The 19,816-nt window shown below is 42.3% G+C and overlaps 1 protein-coding gene across 1 annotated transcript in view; it reads left to right on the forward strand.

The window, feature by feature from the left end:
- Positions 1-307: 307 nt before the first annotated feature.
- The window catches only part of LOC144498530 (tryptophan 5-hydroxylase 2-like), a 40,556-nt gene continuing 21,047 nt past the window's right edge, over positions 308-19,816 (forward strand). The window contains exons 1-6 of the mRNA XM_078219782.1: positions 308-407; positions 11,829-11,969; positions 12,902-13,085; positions 16,014-16,114; positions 18,479-18,546; positions 19,384-19,580. Coding sequence (XP_078075908.1) covers positions 324-407; positions 11,829-11,969; positions 12,902-13,085; positions 16,014-16,114; positions 18,479-18,546; positions 19,384-19,580 — 775 coding nt within the window. The 5' untranslated portion in view covers positions 308-323. The remainder of the gene's footprint in view (positions 408-11,828; positions 11,970-12,901; positions 13,086-16,013; positions 16,115-18,478; positions 18,547-19,383; positions 19,581-19,816) is intronic.

Genomic DNA, 19,816 nt, shown 5'->3' on the forward strand with positions numbered 1-19,816 from the left:
GGTTTTGTTAAGTATAGCTGGTGGGAAGTGTCACTGATGCCCCTAAACCTCTCCCTGGGATTAGACAGCGGGTGCCACTCTGTACAATTCAAAGCAGCTTTGGAAGGTCGCTGTACAAATGTTCCTTACTGCTGGAAGGGAAGATTATTGAGGATGTCTCCGTCAGCAGCAGCACCTCTTATCATTCCATCAGCAAGTGGAGAGTATTTAAACAGTCAGAGGCGCTGCTGGAAAGGAACACATCCAGACTGACTCGCAGTCCCACTGAGGAAGGCGATCCTTTACATCTTTCCACTGCTCCCCCCACTCGAAACGGTGCCAAGATGATGATCGGCAGTAAATACTGGGCAAAGCGAGGAATGTCCCTGGACTCGGGCTTATTGGAAGAACAGCGTTTAAACAATCAGGTGAGTTCCCAGCTGGTTCACAACCCTAGTCTGGAGAGTTCCCGGATGCAAGAGTGTTTTAGTTTATTTATTAGTGTCACAAGTAGGCTTACATTAACGCTGCAATTAAGTTACTGTGAAAATCCCCGAGTCGCCACACTCCGGCGCCTGTTCGGGTACACTGAGGGAGAATTTAGCATGGCCAATGCACTTAACCAGCATGTCTTTCGGACTGTGGGAGGAAACCGGAGCACCCGGAGGAAACCCATACAGTCTCGGAGAAAATGTGCAGACTCCACACAGCCACCCAAGCCGGGAATTGAACATGGGTCCCTGGTACTGTGAGGCGCTGGTTACTTGTACAATTACTTTTGTGCAAGTAACCAGAGTAGGGCAAACTGAAATAACTGAGGCAGCAGTGCTAACCACTGTGCCACTGAACAGAAGACAGGCGAAACCTTTCTTATGAGGCTGTGGACTTCACTCCCAGGGTTAGTGGATGAGATAGAAACTAGATCAGCATTGAAGGTGAGATTGGAGAGGCGGACGAGAGAAAAGGGGGATTCAAGGCAAAATGGGAACAAAGTGGGTAAATGTGATTTGTCGACAGAAGGTGATCACCGATGGACTGATCTGTTTGTATGTTGCAATATTCCTGTGTTCTCAATTGAACTCCAAGATATTTAATTGCAATTAGCTTGCGCAGTCTTAACTTTGAACTGTTAAATACAGATGTGTTGCATGTAAGTGCTCCGATATACAGCAGATCATTACTAAGATCAGGTTTGGGCTCCTTATTTTCTTCTGAACAATTCTTTAAAAAAATTTTGAGACAGCAATGGTAAAATTGTGAAAAAATTACGCTTCATACTATAATCATTTCTTTTTCATTATTTTAGGGATATGGGTGTCACTAACATTTATTACACATCCCTGATTAAACAGTGATATGTAAAAAGTTACATTAAAATAATTTAATTGACACTTTGTTTGATTGGTCCAGGACTTTATATATTACATGCTGGAACTAAGGTCAGTTAATTGAATTACAGAACCAGTGTGGATAGACTTGTCCAATGACACAAATTAATGAAGGTTCAGAATATGATCCGTAGGTTGTTTGTACTGATTGAAGGATTTTAAATAGGTAGTGAGGATGGTGAATATATAGGAAAGCTGATATACGGTGGCACTGCTGCCTCACAGCACCAGGGACCCCTGTTCGATTCCCAGCTTGGGTCACTACCTTTGCGGAGTCTGCACGTTCTCCCCGTGTCTGCGTGGGTTTCCTCCGGGTGCTTTGGTTTCCTCCCACAGTCTGAAAGACGTGCTGGCTAGGTGCGTTGACCATGCTAAATTCTCCCTCAGTGTACCCGAACAGGCGCTGGAGTGTGGCGACTAGAGGATTTTCACAGTAACTTCATTGCAGTGTTCATATAAGCCTACTTATGACACTAATAAATGAACTCTAAACTTTATAACTTGGAGCACAATGATGCTAATGGAAGAGTAAATCTTCCAAATGAAATATGGTGGCCTCAAGTTCAAAAGTAGATTGAATACTTGTTTGAGATTAACAGAGCTTTGGTTTAAGATGGGCTCACTGACAATAAGAAGCAATGAGGGCAGAGGCAAGTCTGACAAGTTTACAGATGATTTATCTTGCGCTTAAACAAAGGAGGCTACAACGGGATGAAGGAGGAGTTGGCTAAGGTAGACTGGGAGCAACAATTTTATGATGGGACAATTGAGGAACAGTGGAGGACTTTTAAAGCAATCTTTCACAGTGCTCAGCATAAATATGTACCAGTGAAAAGGAAGGGCTGTAGGAAAAGGGATAATCAGCCATGGATATCTAAGGAAATAAAGGAGGGTATCAAATTGAAAGAAAATGCATACAAGGTGGCAAAGATTAGTGGGAAAGTAAAGAATTGGGAAATCTTTCAAGGTCAACAGAAATCCACAAAAATCTATAAAATAAAGCAAGATAGATCATGAGAGTAAACTAGCTCAAAATATAAAAATAGATAGCAAAAGCTTCTATAAATATATAAAATGAAAAATAGTGGCTAAGGTAAACATTGGTCCTTTAAAAGATGAGAAGAGGGATTTAATAATGGGAAATGAGGAAATGGCTGAGGCATTTTGTCTCGGTCTTCACAATGGAAGACATAAATAACATGCCAAAAATTACAAGGAGGCCATAGCAGGTGAGAACCTAAAAACAATCATTATCGCTAAGGAGGTAGTGTTGGGCAAGCTAATGGGGCTAAAGGTAGACAAGTCTCCAGGCCCTGATGGAATGCATCCCAGGGTACTAAAAGAGATGGCCGGGGAAATAGTAAATGCACTTGTGGTAATTTACCAAAATTCGCTGGACTTTGGGGTGGTTCCCGCAGATTGGAAAACAGCAAATGTGACACCACTGTTTAAAAAAAGGCAGTAGACAAAAGGTGGGTAGCTACAGGCTGGATAGCTTAACTTCTGTGACGGGGAAAATACTTGAATCTATCATCAAGGAAGAAATAGCAAGACATCTGGATAGAAATTGTCCCATTAAGCTGACACAGCATGGGTTCATGAAAGGCATGTCATGTTTAACTAATTTAGTGGAATTCTTTGAGGACATTACGAGCGCGGTAGACAACGGGGAACCGGTGGATGTGGTGTATTGGATTTCCAGAAGGCATTCGACAAGGTGTCGCAGAAAAGGCTGCTGCATAAGGTAAAGGTGCATGGTGTTACGGGTAATGTATCAGCATGGATGAAGGATTGGTTAACTAACAGAAAGCAAAGAGTGGGGGTAAATGGGTGTTTTTCTGGTTGGTGATCAGTGACTAGTGGTGTGCCTCAGGGATCAATGTTGGGACCACAATTGTTAACAATTTACATAGATGATTTGAAGTTGGGGACCAAGTGTAGTGTGTCAAAGTTCATAGATGACACTAAGATGCGTGGTAGAGAAAAGTGTGCAGAGGACACTGAAAGTCTGCAGAGGGATATAGATAGTTTAAGTAAGTGGACAAGGGTCTGGCAGATGGAGTACAATGTTGGTAAATGTGAGGTTATCCATTTTGGTAGGAATAACAGCAAAATGGGCTATTATTTAAATGGCAAAATATTGCAGCATGCTGCTGTGCAGAGGGACCTGGGTGTCCTTGCGCATGAATTGCAAAAAGTTGGTTTGCAGGTGCAGCAGGTAATTAAGAAAGCAAAATGGAATTTTGTCCTTCATTGCTAGAGGGATGGAGTTTAAAAACAGTAAGGTTATCTTGCAACTGTATAAGGTGCTGGTGAGGCCACATCTGGAGTACTGTGTACAGTTTTGGTCTTCTTATTTGAGAAAGGATGTACTGCCACTGGAGGGGGTGCAGAGGAGATTCATTAGGTTTGATTCAGGAGTTGAGAGGGTTGGTTTATGAGGAGAGACTGAGTAGACTAGACAATACTCATTGAAATTTAGAAGAATGAAGGGGGATCTTATAGTAACTTATAAAATTATGAAGGAAATAGATAAAATAGAAGCAGGGAGTCTATTTCCACAGGCAGGTGAAACTAGAACTAGGGGGCATAGCCTCAAAATAAGGGGGAGCAGATTTAAGACTGAGTTGAGAAGGAACGTCTTCACCCAAAGGATTGTCAATCTGTGGAATTCCCTGCCCAGTGAAGCAGTTGAGGCTACCTCATTGAATGTTTTTAAGGAAATGACAGATACATTTTTAAACAGTAAAGGAATTAGGGCTATGGTGAGTGGGTGGGTAAGTGGAGCTGAGTCCACAAATAGATCAGCCATGATCTTATTGAATGGTAGGGCAGGCTCAGTGGGCCAGATGGCCTACACCTGCTCCTAGTTCTTATGTTCTTATGATTACAATGAGGAAGGAAAAGCAGCAGTTTTCAATTAGTGACAAGTTTAAAATGGCTCAGTAATGTCCCACTCAACATGGTACAGCTGATTAAATTTTTATAGCATCCTTTCCATCAGAGGTAAAAGGACATTGGAAAACAACTGACAAATAAAGCAAAAATATAAAAGCAAGATACTGTGGATGCTGGAATCTAAAACAAAAACAGAAAATTCTGGAAAATCTCAGCAGGTCTGACAGCATCTGGGGAGAGAGAATAGAGCCAATGCTGGAGTCTAGATGACCCTTCATCCAGCTCTGACGAGGGGTTATCCAGGCTCATAACATTGGTGGCACAGTGGTTAGCACTGTTAGCATGAGGGATCTGGGTTCGATTCCCGGCTTGGATCACTGTGTGTGTGGAGTTTGCACATTCTCCCCGTGTCTGTGCAGGTTTCCCCTGGGTGCTCAGGTTTCCTCCCACAGTCCAATGATACGTGGTTTAGGTGGATTGGTCATGCTAAATTGTCCCTTATTTTAAGGGGACTAGCTAGGGCAAATGCATGGGATTATGGGGATAGGGCCTGGGTGGGATTGTGGTCAGTGCAGACTTGAGGGACTGAATGGCCTCCTTCTGCACTGTTGGGATTTCATGATCAAATCTGTTCTATCTGCTCTTCTATACATTTATTGAGTGAAATAGATATGGCATTGCACACAGGGCGGGATTTTACGGCCTTGCTCGACCCGAGACTGGAAAATCCCACCTGAGGTCAACGGACCTTCCCATTGTCCTCCCCTTGCCCGCTCCGATTCGCGTGGTGGGTGAGGCGGTAGAATTCTGACTGGCTCTCAGTTAAAAGGTTTCCTATAAAATATGTGAATAAGCATATTTTAAGAGTCAGTGGCAAAAATGTTTTTACTGCTAAGTTTCATGTACCTCAGGTATTTCCTATCCTTTTTTTTATCGTTCTCAGATGTGGCATCACTCCAAAGCCAACATGTGTTGTCCTGAGAAGCTGGTGGTGGGGCAACTGAATAACTTGCTAGGCTACTTAGCAGAGCAGTTGAGTCAACCATGTTTATGTGGGACTGGAATCACATGTATACCAGACTGGGTAAGGACGGCAGGTTTCCTTCCCTAAAGGACATTAGTGAACCGGTTGGGTTTTTTGCGACAATTCATGACAGTATTAAATGTCCAGGCGTTTAAAATAGAATTTACAGTCTCTGCTCACGCTCTCTGGATTTTCGGCCAAGTTTCAAACCTTTTTCTGTGACTAATAATCTATTATTTCGCAAAACTATTTAATAATGATTAACTCTGCCACTCCTTTTGGAGTTCAGGCTAAAGCAGATGACAATTTTTCCTTGTTAAATTTTGCCCTGATATCTAGAGTTTACAGACAGAATGGATGATCGATGTCATTACATTTGTGCTAACGAAGGAGTTTTAATATGGGCAACAGTTAGTGATTATTTGGATCAGAAATTCAGTTATGTTTGTTGTTGCTGCAATGACTATCAATGACCTGGGCAAGACAAAATCTATTGGAATAATGTATAGTTCTGGTTAATATCATTACTGAAGATTTTTTCAAATGATAATATTATGCAGGAGGAGGTGTCACAGTGGGACAGGGGGCGGCATGGTGGCACAGTGGTTAGCACTGCTGCTTACAGCGCCAGGGACCTGGGGTCAGTTCCGGCCTCGGGTCACTGTCTGTGGAGTGTGCTGTTTGCACGTTCTCCCCGTGTCTGCGTGGGTTTCCTCCGGGCGCTCTGGTTTCCTCCCACAGTCCAAAGATGTGCGGGTTAGTTTGACTGGCCATGCTAAATTAACCCTAATGTCAGGGGATTAGCAGGGTAAATATGTGGGGTTACGGGAATAGGGCCTGGGTGGAATTGTGGTTGGCTCAGACTCGATGGGCTGAATGGTCTCCTTCTGCACTGTTGCGATTCTATTCTATGGTTTGTCCGACTGTGAATTTAAGTTCTCAGACCAGCGCATACGGGCAAGTTTGAAGTACGGAAGTTATGTGATTGAATTTGAATAATGTCATAATTACAACATTTAAACTGACTGAAGTTTGAAGAAGCCTATTCCTCTCTCTCTGCTTTTCTCTTACTAAATTGGGTTGACACAATGCTGATTAATCACTGTTCATGTTAACCATCAGTTTCAGGATTTGGTGTGTGGTTTTACAGCCAGATTCCCTTCTTGCTGTTAACCCTCCACATTTATCCGAGTTGGGGACTGGCACTCATGCACACAGGCTTTCCTGCACCGGTGGCTGGGTTCTTCTCTGATCAACAAACCCTGAAGTTAGAACCCAGGACCTTCCAGTTCTGAGGCAGGAGTGTTCCGAGCTGCACTACTCAGGCTCCTGAACAAAACCATTGCTGTTTCATTGAATCCTCTCCTCCACAATCTGCCAAGAATTCCAAGAATTCCCTGCACAAAAAGTTCAGAACCAGCACCAAAAGTTCAGAAACAGTGTAACAGGGATCCAACAGCAAGAGCAAATATGTTTTAAGTTTATCATTGTCACAAGTAGACTTATATTAACACTGCAATGAAGTTATTGTGAAAATCCTCTAGTTGCCACATTCCGGCACCTGTTCGGGTACACTGAGGGAGAATTTAGCATGGCCAATGCACGTAACCAGCACATCTTTCGGACTGTGGGAGGAAACCGGAGCACCCGGAGGAAACCCACACAGACACAGGGAGAACATGCAGACCCCGTACAGACAGTGACCCAAGTCAGGAATCGAACCCGGGTCCCTGGCACTGTGAGGCAGCAGTGCTAACTGCTATGCCACTATGCCGCCCCTTGGTTGAGATACACAGTTTACTTTAAACTGGAATACATTCATTAAACATCACGGTAAACAGAACCAAATCATCAGCATTATAAGTGACCTTAAAGCTTAGTAATTATTGCCCAGCCTTTCTGTTATAACATCATTGGTGAGTAAATCATATGGTAGTTGGTAATGATTCTGAGTGTGTAACAACATAAACTTATAATTTTATACTATGCAAAGGAATCCATGTTGGTTAAATCCTTTTGAAGTGGGAGCCATTATGGTACGTAGGGCATGAAGCCTTCGATAACGAGGTATTGCTGAGGAACATAGACAATTTTGAGAAATGCCAATTAAAGTCATGATGATGAAGCATTGCATAAGATAGCTCAGGTTAGGGAATAACGGAATAAATGAAAGCCATGGCTGACATTGGAAAGAATAAAACAGGAAACAATCAGCAGAGTGATCGGACAAAACCTGGGCAATGATGCCTGCCAATAATTTAAATTAGTGCTGAACTGGTGATCCTTTCAGATTGTAGGTGATGTGTTTCATCACAATGCAAAAAATGTTATTTGTCTGATCAACAAAGAAAACATATTTCACCATGGACACTGTACCAACTAGCCTCATAAAATATTCTCCTCGTGTCTGCGTGGGTTTCCTCCGGGTGCTCTGGTTTCCTCCCACAGTCTAAAGATGTGCGGGTTAGGTTGATTGGCTATGCTAAAAATTGCCCCATAGTGTCCTGAGATGTGTAGGTTAGAGGGATTAGTGGGTAAAATATGTAGGGATATGGGGGTAGGGCCTGGGTGGGATTGTGGTCGGTGCAGACTCGATGGGCCGAATGGCCTCTTTCTGTACTGTAGGGTTTCTATGATTTCTATGATTTCTATGAAAATATGGATAAAGCACGATGGTTTCCTGAAATATTTAAGCAAATGCAAATTTTTGTTTCTAACTGAAGCTACCAATTAAATAGTATTTACAATAGTTGTTATTTTATTCGGTCCCCTTAGGGATACATTTCTGGACATATGGATCGAAAGAGATCATAGAATCCCTACAATGCAGAAGGAGGCCATTTGGCCCATCGAGTCTGCATTGACCACAATCCCACCCAGGTCCTATCCCCGTAAGCCCACTTATTTACCCTGCTAGTTCCCCTGACACTAAGGGGCAATTTATAATGGCCAATTATCCTAACCCGCACATCTTTGGACTGTGGGAGGAAACTGGAACACCCGGAGGAAACCCACGCAGACACGGGGAGAATGCGCAAACTCCACACAGACAGTGACCCAAGCCGGGAATCGAGCCTGGGTCCCTGGTGCTGTGAGGCAGCAGTGCTGCCACTGTGCCGCCCCAACCCTCACTCGGTGGAAAATATGATAGCTTTTCTGAGATGTGGAGAATAAGATTTTTGTAAGAGAAACAAGAGGGAAAATATGCAGGCGGTTTCACCAGAGCTGCAAAGTGATTAGTGAAGTGTCGTGTTGGTGTATGTATGAAGATGCAATTTCCCACTAAGTTGCCCAGCCATGCCCTCCCTGTTCACAAAATCCAACCTGGTCAATTAGTGCCCTGTCAGTCTTTTCCCAGTCATCAGCGAAGCAATGAAAGAAGTTGTTAGCAGTGCTATCAAGTGGCATTTACTCACCAATAGCCTACTCATCAGTACTGGGTTTGGGTTCTGCTGGAGCCACTTGACTACAGCCCTTGTTACAGTCTTAGTCCAAGTGAGCTGATTCCAGGGGTGAGGTTTGGGTTTGACTAAATGTGGCACCTGGAAGTTTGAATAAAACTGAACTCAATGGGGAATTATGGCGAAACACTCCAGTGGCTGGGAACATACTCAGCACAAAAGAAGATGGTTACGATTGTTGGAGGTCAATCATCTGTGCGCCATGCCATCACTGCGGGATGTTCCTCGGCCTGTCTATCCCTAGTTGCTTTATAAAGGCTCTCCTTGTATTATAAGCTTAGAAATTGGATTGAAGACTGCACAGGCGACAGACAGCTCCATTCCTCAGACAATGACACAGTGCCTAACCACAATCAACAAAACCTAGACATCATCTGGAAAAGTGGTTACTATAATCTGCAACACACAAAGTCCCAGGCAGTGACTATCTCCAACAAGGGAGAGTCTAACACATGGAATGATTTGGGGATAGTTTCTTAGAACAGCAGATTCTGGGGCCAAGCAGTGAGTAGACTATACTGGACCTGGTATTGTGCAATGAGATAGGATTGATTGATAACCTCATAGTGAATGCACCCCTATGTAGCAGTGATCATAATGTGATTGAATTTTGCATTCAGTTTGAGGGAGAGATGAATATGTCCAAGACTAGTGTTTTAAACTTAAATAAGAGCATTTATGAGGGCAGGAAAGCAGATTTAGCTAAAGTGAACTGCCAAATATGTGTTAGCGATGTATCAATAGATATTCAGTGGGCGATATTTAAAAGGATATTTCAGGATACACAGAATTGACACATTCTAATGAGAAAGGAAAATTACAGGAGGAGGATCTTTCATCCGTGGTTAACTAAAAACGTTAAAGACGGTATTAAACTTAAAGAAAAAGCATATATTTGTGCAAAGACAAGTGGCAGGTCAGGAGATTGGAAAGACTATGAGGAACATCAAAGAATGATAAAAAGATTGATCAGGAGGGAAAAATTACAGCACAAGAGGAAAGCTGACCAGTAATATAAAGGTGAACAGTAAGAGTTTCTATAGCTACTTAAATAAGAAAAGAGTTAATGCAGCGAGCATTGGTCCTATAGAAAGTGTGTCTGGGTAACTGGTAATGGAAAGTAGGCCTATGATGAATGAATTAAACAGGTATTTTCCATCTGTCTTCACTATGGAGGACACATCCCAGAAATAGCTGTAAATCAGGAAATGGAAAGGAGGGAGGAACTCAGGAAAATTGCAATCACCAGGGAAGTGATACTGAGCAAATTGTTGGGTCTGCAGACTGACAAATCCCCAGGCCCAGATGGATTTCATCCTCAGATCTTGAAAGAAGAGACTAATGAGATAGTTGATGCATTGGTTTTAATTTTCCAGAATTCCCTAGATTTGGGAAAGGTTCCATTCGATTGGAAGACAGCAAATGTAACTCTTTTATTCAAAAAAGTGAGACAGAAAGCAAGAAACTACAGGCCAGTTAGTCTAACATCTGTCATAGGAAAAATGTTGGAAACCATTATTAAAGAGGAACATGGAAAAATTCAAAGCAATCAGGCAGAATCAATGGGGTTTAATCATTTTCAACCATTTATTGGAGCTCTTGATTGTACTGTACTTGGATATCCAGAAGACATTTGATAAAGTGCCACATCAATGGTTATTGTGTAAAATAAAAGTTAATGGTGTAGGCGGCAACATATTGGCATGGCTTGAAGATTGGTTAGCTGACAGGAAACAGAGTTGGCATAAATGGGTATTTTTCCAGTTGGCAGGGTGTGACGAGTGGTGTGCCACAGGAATCAGTACAATTTACATAAATGACTTGGACGAAGGGACTGAAGGTGTGATTGCTAAATTTGCTGATGATACAAAGAGAGGTAGGAAAGTGAATTGTGAAGAGGATGTAAGAAGGCGATAAAGCGTCATAGATAGGTTAAGTGAGTGGACAAAATCTGGCAAATGGAGTATAATCTGGGCAAATGTAAAATTGTCCAAGTTGACAAAAGAATTAAAAAAAAGAAGCTTATTATCTAAATGGTGAGAGGTTGCAGAGCTCTAACGTGCAGAGGGACCTGGGTGTCTTAGCACATGAATCACAAAGGCTAGTATACCGGTACAGCAAGTAATTAGAAAAGCTAATAGAATGTTACTGTTTATCATGAGGGGAATTGATTGCAAAAAGTAGGGAGGTTATGCTTCAGTTGTACAGGGCACTGGTGAGACCAAATCTGGAATATTGTGCAAAATATTGGTCTCCATATTTAAAGAAATATGTAAATATGTTATAAGGAGTTCAGCAAAGGTTTACTAGACTAAAATCAGGAATGGACAGGTTGTCTTATGATTTGAATTTGATTTGATTTATTATTGTCACATGTATTAACATACAGTGAAAAGTATTGTTTCTTGCGCGCTATACAGACAAAACATACCGTTCATAGAGAAGGAAATGAGAGAGTGCAGAATGTAGTGTTACAGTCATAGCTAGGGTGTAGATGATGAAAGGGTGGACAGTTTAGGTTTGTATCCATTACATTTTAGAAGAGTAAAAGGTTACTTGATGTAAACCTTTCAGATCCTAAGGGGTTTTGGCAGGATGGATGTGGAGAGGATGTTTCTTCTTGTCGGAGGATCTAGAACTAGGGGTCACTGTTTAAAATTAAGGGGTCACCCATTTAAGACAGAGATGAGGAGAATGTATTTCTCTGAGGGTTGTGAGTCTCTGGAACTCTGTTCCTCAAAAGGCAGTGGGAACAAAGTCTCTGAATACTGTTAAGGCAGAGCTGGATAGATTCTTGATTAACAAGGTGGGGTGGGTGAAAGGTTATAAGGGGTAAGCAGGAATGTGGGGTTGAAGCTGATCAGCTAATGAGCTTATTGAATGGCACAGCAGGCTCGAGGGGCAGAGTGGCCTATCCCTGCTCCAATTTGTATTTTCGTAACTACTTCCCCATCAGATTCAATACATTCAGATCACTGAATATTACAGAATACAAGTAGCACCCTCTCCATTTGCACTACATATTATACACAGTCATTACTATGCAAAGAAATAAATTCTTCCAACTAATTTTTGCAGGTGAATAAAGGCTGGTCCACTAAATATGATGACAAGAAAGTCAGCAAAGAAAACGGCAAGAATGAGACTTGCAGGACCACAATTCTGTTTGCCTTGAAAAATGAAGTTGGTGAACTGGTGAAAGCCCTTCAAATCTTTCAAGTAAGATTCTACAGAGAAACGGCTATCACTGAAGAGATTATATTGACCTACTAATAATTAATTGCATGTACCAAGATTTAACATCTTATGTTTGCATTTACATCCTGTCTACAAACCCTGATTCTTTTGTCAGATTTTAATTCCAGTATCGAATTCCCAACTCCACATTTAAAAGTGAAGTTAGTCACAAGTAAGGCTCACATTAACACTGCAATGAAGTTACTGTGGAATTCCCCGAGTCGCCACAGTTCAGTGCCTATTCGGGTTCAATGCGCCTAACCAGCACATCTTTCAGAATGTGGGAGGAAACCAGAGCACCCAGAGGAAACCCATGCAGACACGGGGAGAATGTGCAAACTCCACTCAGGCTGTGGCCCAGGGCCGGGAATCGAACCCGGGTCCCTGGCGCTGTGAGACAGCAGTGCTAACCACTGTGCCACCGTGCCGCCCCTTTTACGTTTACGTCCAACATTTACATTGGAATCTGCTCATGTAACTATGCCATGCTGCAATTCTACCCTCCTGCCAGTAATGGCACTGTTCACAGTTTTGGCATGTTCCAGCTACTTTCCCTGCATCTCTGGAGAAGCTCCGAACGCAAAAGCAAAATACCGCAGATCCAGGAGATCTGAAATAAAACTAGAAATTCCTCAAAAAGACTGACAGCATCTGTGGAGAGAAAAACGGAGTTAGTGTTTCAGGTCCACCTTTCATCAGGAAGCACTGCTTCACAGTTTGCCCCTAGGTTTCCCATTGTTAACTCAGACTGATTGAATAAAATCATTATCTCTCTGCTCCTGATCGAATCAACCCCCCCCCCCCCCCCCCCCCCCCGCCCCACCGGGACCCCATCTCTAACACCACTTCATCTCAATACACATTTCGTCACACTGAGCAAATTTGAAACTTTAAATTACGTTCTGTTTTATCAGGAGAAACACATCAATCTAGTTCACATAGAGTCCAGAAAGTCAACGAGGAGAGCTTCGGAAGTTGAGATATTTGTGGATTGCAGCAGCACCAAAGAGGATTTTAATGGACTGATTCGGTTGCTACGAGCCAACGCAAGTGTTGTTTCTTTGAATCCATTGGCCAGCAACTTGGCAGAGGAAGAAGGTATGGGTCATTCTGCAGTCCATGCGTTGTACTGTCAATGTCACCTTCATAGACAGTGAGTCAAAACAACTCATGTGAATTTTGCCCTTTTTCACCCCAGGGAACGGAACTACTTTTTGAAGCGTTGGTACAAGGGAAGTTGTTTTGTATTGACTCCTACGGGACTTGAGTTCTTTCAACAAAACAGCTGTCTCAGTTTATACCTGTCACTGAATATATTGTATGAAATCTCACAACACCAGGTTAAAGTCCAACAGGTTTATTTGTAGCAAGCGCCACTAGCTTTCGGAACTGACTGTTCCTTCGAAGGAACAGCCAGTTCCGAAAGTCAGTGGCGTTTGCTACAAATAAACCTGTTGGACTTTAACCTGGTGTTGTGAGATTTCTTACTGTGTTTATCCCAGTCCAACTCCACGTCATGACTGAATATATTGGCAGAAAAGAATTATTCTTTAGAATTTTCTACCTTTTACACGACCTTTACATAAAAGGAACGAGATTGGGACATCGCCATGTTGTAAATCAAGGTCAGATGCTTTATTTTATAGCTGATTATAAGGGGTGAAGTTAGATCATAAGACCCATAAGACATAGGAGCAGAATTAGGCTACTTGGCCCATCGAGTCTGCTCCGCCATTCAATCATGGCTGGTTTTTTTCTCATCCCCATTCTCCTGCCTTTTCCCCATAACCCCTGATCCCCTTATTAATCAAGAACCTATCTATCTCTGTCTTAATGACACTCAATGACCTGGCCTCCACAGCCTTCTGGAGTTGTAATGACCACCAAGCTGTCTCCACCCTTACACATTGTTCATTTAAGGATCAAAGTTATTTACTTATTCTGCCTGCTGGAAATGGGAAACACCACATGAAATATTTGCACATTTTTGACAATAATGTAACTTGGATAATTAGTGCAACCAAACAACACTCCTGACTCCAGTGGCTGAAGAAGGAATGTATCATCTGCGGTGATTATTCACACCTCACGTCCCTACTATAGACTCAATAATAAAAGGGCAAACTGCCATTATTTCTGACCCAATTCCCACATGGATCATTTTGATGACTTACTTGAATTCCAATGCTAATGCACTACCACATTTGGATGCTTTTAATCAGGTAAGAGTTGCAGTGTCTCCATTTTACAAGTGTTAGGGACCAGTACCGAAACCCCAAGGTGTATTATGAAGCTAGACTAGACTTCCCACTATTTGTTTTTGGCATTAGTATGAGGATAAGATGTTTCACCAGGTGTGATTCTACTGACACAGTAGGAAGCTTTTATCAAGACACACTTTATTTTAACAATACCATTTACTATAACAAATGAATTAGCTTAACTTTTACCAATTGAAATACTTAAACATGACAAGATACAATTCCTAATTGCTAACCTATCTCTATTAGTTCCAATTCACATAATAATCCACTTATAGACTTAAACTCCTCTTCAAAAATCAGTTAGCAAACAACACAGGCTTTCATATTTTTACTTGTTAACAGTCCTGGGACCTTTGACCACCTCTGGAGAGGGGAGAGGGGAGAGAGATAGTGGTCTTCTGACACTCGAACAGCAACCTCCAGAGAGAGTGAAACCTCTTGATTCTTTCAGGGCCATGCAGAAACTGCTTGCTTTTCCTTGTCGGCTTAGCTCCTCCCATTAGCACATGACTCTGTCTCTTGTCAATCATCCTATCAAAACCCTACTCTGAAACCCCAGGGGAAAAACCAAAAATAAACAAAGATGCATTAACTCAGCTAATGGGGTGTTTGTTTTAATCTAAGATCAATTATTAGCCTGCATTCTCAGCATGTGAGCTGCCTGGTGCAGACAAATTGGCACCATGTAAACACAGCCGAATCTTAAACATACCCCTCACAAGAAACATAATGTAAATACATTTCTTAAAGGCACAGTATCATCATATAAGACATTGCTATTCTGTACAGATCACTGAAACTTCAAAGTGGCCATTACAGACAGATTCCACTAAATTCTCGTGCAACCTTCATTAGAAAATACCTGTACAATGAAGAGGAAATTATCCATTACCTATCGGGACTGCCCAATGGTAATGCTGATCAAGTAAACATTAATACAACTGTTATTAGACCCCAAGACCTGTACATAAGATACCTATATATATAATATATATAATACACCACAATTAATCAGAACCTCCAATTATTGAATGAAGCTATGTTAAGAGAATGTATTATTGGCCCCTGTCCAAGAATGGATCCAGTGCACTGTGGGGAGAGCCAAAAACTTTTGATCTGTTATTACAAGCTTGAAATTTAACATTTAACATGAGTTTGCACGTACCCATGTTTAGCGACATGCAACTCCTGCTCCATTGTAAGTATAGTCAGGAAAACGCTGTAATTAAGTTCGTGAAAGGAGATGTCGTGCTAACAGATTTGATGGGGAAAAATCTAGGAAGGGATAACAAAATCCACTCAGAAATGGCAACAGTCACTGTATGTTTGGTAGAAGCAGGTGCCCGGGAGGTACCACTGCAAATCTGACGCCCACCAGCAATATTCAAAAGAGAGAGAGAATCTCCCATGACCCCAATGACAGGGGATGGTGGAGGAGGTTAAAGCCTCGTGCAGTGCCAATGTACATGTTGGAATCAGAGGCTGGTGAGTTTTTAAGTGCGGATTTGGTGGATTGCCCATGATCAATGTAAAGGGTTACAGGGAGAGGGTGGGGGAGTGGGCTCAGATGGAGTGCTCTTTCAGAGGGTTAGTTCAGACTTGATGGGTCGAATGGCTTCCTTCTGCACTGTATGGATCCTATAGATAACGGGGACAGCTATGGCTGAATTAACAAGTTACTCAATTAATTCTGATAGTACCACTTAGAATATGCTGATCGTTCATCTGTGTTTATATTTTTATTTTACTGTGTATTCTCCAGAATGTGATGGCATTCCTTGGTTTCCAAGAAAGATTTCTGAACTCGATAAAAGTTCCCAGAGAGTCCTGATGTATGGCTCAGATCTTGATGCAGATCACCCGGTGAGTACCAACAAAGAATCAGAGTTCAAGTTGAGGGTTCTTACAGAATGGAGTTATCACAAGAGTCTGGTCTTTGTGGGGATGCTGTTTTACACGTAATTCTGGTGAGAGGTGCTGGTTAGGGTGCATTGGCCGTGCTAAATTCTCCCTCAGTGTACCCGAACAGGCACCGAAATGTGGCGACTAGGAGGTTTTTACAGTAACTTCATTGCAGTGTTAATGTAAGCCTACTTAGAATCATAGAATACCTACAGTGCAGAAGTAGGCCATTCGGCCCATCGATGTCAACAATCCCACCCAGCTCTATCCCCGTGACCCTAGATATTTATCCTACGAATCCCCCTAACACTCCCCTAACACTAAGGAGCAATTTAGCATGGCCAACCAACCTAACACGTGCATTTTTGGACTGTGGGAAGAAACAGGAGCACCCAGAAGAACCCCACGCAGACACTGGAAGAATGTGTAAACTCCGTACAGACAGTCCCCCCAAGCCAGGAATCGAACTCGAGTTCCTGGCGCTGCGAGACAGCAGTGCTTGTCACTGTGCCACTATGCCACTATGCCGCCCCTACTTGTGACACTAATAAATAAACTTAAACTTAAAAAGTTCTCCAAAATGGTTTATAAAGGATTAGCAAAATAAACCTGGTTATCTTATTCGAGTTAGTGATTCAAAATGAAATCTACCCCAATGTAGTATTGTGATTATGTTACTGGACTAGTAATCTGGAGGTCTAGACTAGTAATCTGGAGGTCTAGACTAGTAATCTGGAGGTCTAGACTAGTAATCTGGTAAATCATAAATTTAAATACCACAATGACAGGCGGGGAATTTAAATTCAGCTAATTAAATAAATCTGGAACAAAAATCCATCACCAATGGTGATGAACCATGTGATGACCAGGTTTTTGTTAAAAATCCATCAGTTTCATGAATATCCTTCAGAAAAGGAAGCCATCGTCCTTACCTGGTCTGGCCTATATGTAATTCCAGACCCCACGGCAATGTGGCTGACATTTAACTGCCTTCTGAAAGGGTCTAGCAAGCCGCCCAGGTTGTCTCCACAACCTTCTCAAGGGCAACTAGGGATGGGGAGGGAGGCCCAATTTATACAAATAAATTAAAACGACTTCTTTAAAAATTTGTTCTTAGGAAATGAACATTATACGTTGATTCAAATACCTTGAAACAAATGCATGCTGACCTTTCCAGGCGAATAATTAGAATAGATGTGAACATAAGAACTAGGAGCAGGAGTGGGCCATCTGGCCCCTTGAGCCTGCTCTGCCATTCAATAAGGTCATGGCTGATCTTTTCGTGGACTCGGCTCCACTTACCCGCCCACTCACCATGACCCTTAATTCCTTTACTGTTCACAAATCTAGCTATACTTACCTTAAAAACATTCAGTGAGGTAGCCTCAACTGCTTCACTGGACGGGGAATTTCACAGATTCACAACCCTTTGGACAAGGAATTCCACAGACCATGGTGATGAGCGAAGGCTTCTAAGGAAGCAGAAAAAAATGACATTTTAAAAATGAATGTAAACAAATGTCCTCAGAGTTTGCCGGGCTATGGGGAAAGAGCAGGGAGGGGATTGTAGCTAGTCACTAGCACTTTGAGTGCTGGCAGAATGGACCAAGCCATCTTCTGTGCTGTACTCTTGTGCTAGGTTTTACTTGGGATAGGGTTTCAATGGAGTGTTTTCCAATCTCTCACCATAACTTTGGCACAGTTTACTGTGATTTCTGCCAATCTTCCACTGCAGTTTTGATAAGAGATCAGGAACCCCCCTGTGTAAGTCCTCGTATTACAAATGAGATAAAGGTCACTTTGTAAGTAGGAACTTTTCTGATGTTGTGCTAGGGGTGGGACTCGCCTGTCAGAGGGAATCATAAATTTGGGCACAAGTTGCATGTGAGCTTTGGTTACTGGTTGAAAATTGGGTGCAACGAGTGCCCCGGTTTCTGATATCCAGTACTACAAGACCATACGTCAACTTGGCGCAAAAAAGATTTAGAGGAAAACCTGATACTTCAGAGAATTTGAACAGTGGAAATCTTAATGTTTTACTCTCTGAACTTCACGTGATTTGGACTTTCTCAATGAGTGCTTGAGTGATTGAAATGTTCCTTTAACAGTTTAATTGAGTGATGCAAACTCACACTTCAGGTGTTTTCTTTTATATGGGCATGCTGCCTGCTCTGATAACAATACTGTGTTGTATAATAATCCTTAAAGTGATGTGTCTTAGGCTGAACTTACACTGCAGCTGTAATGTCAGTGTGAAGCAGTTTTGGGTTGCATTGCTGCTACTGTTGCAGTGTAAATTTGGCCTTAATCTCCCTCTGTTCCCAGGGTTTTAAGGACAATGTGTACAGAAAGCGAAGGAAGTACTTTGTGGACGTCGCCATGAATTACAAAATGTACGTGTTGGCAGGTAGCAAAGAGAATTTCATTTATTTTTTATTCTAAATTTATTTTAAATTTTAAATTATTTTAAATCAGCTTATTTCAGATAAAAGCAAATTTATATACACATTACTATCTCAACTTAAACATCATTTAGCTTTATCATTTGAAACTGCGAGTCTCTTGCTAAAAGGTCTTGGATCACTGTCTGTGTGGAGTTTGCACATTCTCCCCATGTCTGCGTGGGTTCCCTCCGGGTGCTCCTGTTTCCTCCCACAGTCCAAAGATATGCGGGTTAGGTTGATTGGCCGTGCTAAATTGCCCATTAGTGTCAGGGAGATTAGCAGGGTAAATTTGTGGTGTTACCGGAATAGGGCCGGAATAGAATCATAAAATTCCTACAGTGCAGAAGGAGGCCATTTGGCCCATCGAGTTTGCACTGACCACAATCCCACCCTGGTCCTATTCCCGTAACTGCACATATTTACCCTGCTAATCCTCCTGACACTAGGGTCGATTTAGCATGGCCAGTCAACCTAACCCGCGCACTTTTAGACTGTGGGAGGAAACTGGAGCACCCGGAGGAAACCCACGCAGACACGGGGAGAACGTGCAAACTCTCAGTGACCCGAGGCCGGAATTGAACCCGAGTCCCTGTGGCGCTGTGAGGCAGCAGTGCTAACCACTGTGGCACCATGAAGATTGTGGTCGGTACAGACTCGATGGGCCGAATACCCTCCTTCTGCACTGTCGGGATTCTATGATTCAAATGATGTAAAACTGGAATGAAATTGTAATCCAGCAGAGGCAAACGCCATTGTTCAGCAACATGTTCTATTGCTGCCCTCTAGTGGTCAACCTATCCCCAGAGTTGAATACGCAGAAGAAGAAGTGAGGACCTGGGGAACTGTGTTCAGAGAACTGACAAAACTGTACCCAACTCACGCATGTCAAGAGTATCTTAAGAACTTCCCTCTTCTGACGAAACATTGCGGCTACAGAGAAGATAATATCCCACAACTGGAAGATGTTTCTACATTTTTGAAAGGTAGTTGAGATGGCTTGCTTTGCAGACTTAAAGAAAAAGCGGGCAAAACTTGGAAATGAAGGGTACCAGTAAAACTTGCCCCAACTGGTCTTGTGCACCTTAAAATGGAACCCTGGATGCTGGCATTAATGATTTTTTAAAAACTGGGATTTGACAGTCTTGGAGTGGTTTTTACTTCTATGCATGTTTCTCCTCAATGAATGGGCTGAATTTAAGTAGAAATCCTTTTGTTCTAT

The sequence above is a fragment of the Mustelus asterias genome, chromosome 9 (assembly GCF_964213995.1).
Source record: "Mustelus asterias chromosome 9, sMusAst1.hap1.1, whole genome shotgun sequence".
NCBI classification, from domain to species: Eukaryota; Metazoa; Chordata; class Chondrichthyes; order Carcharhiniformes; family Triakidae; genus Mustelus; species Mustelus asterias.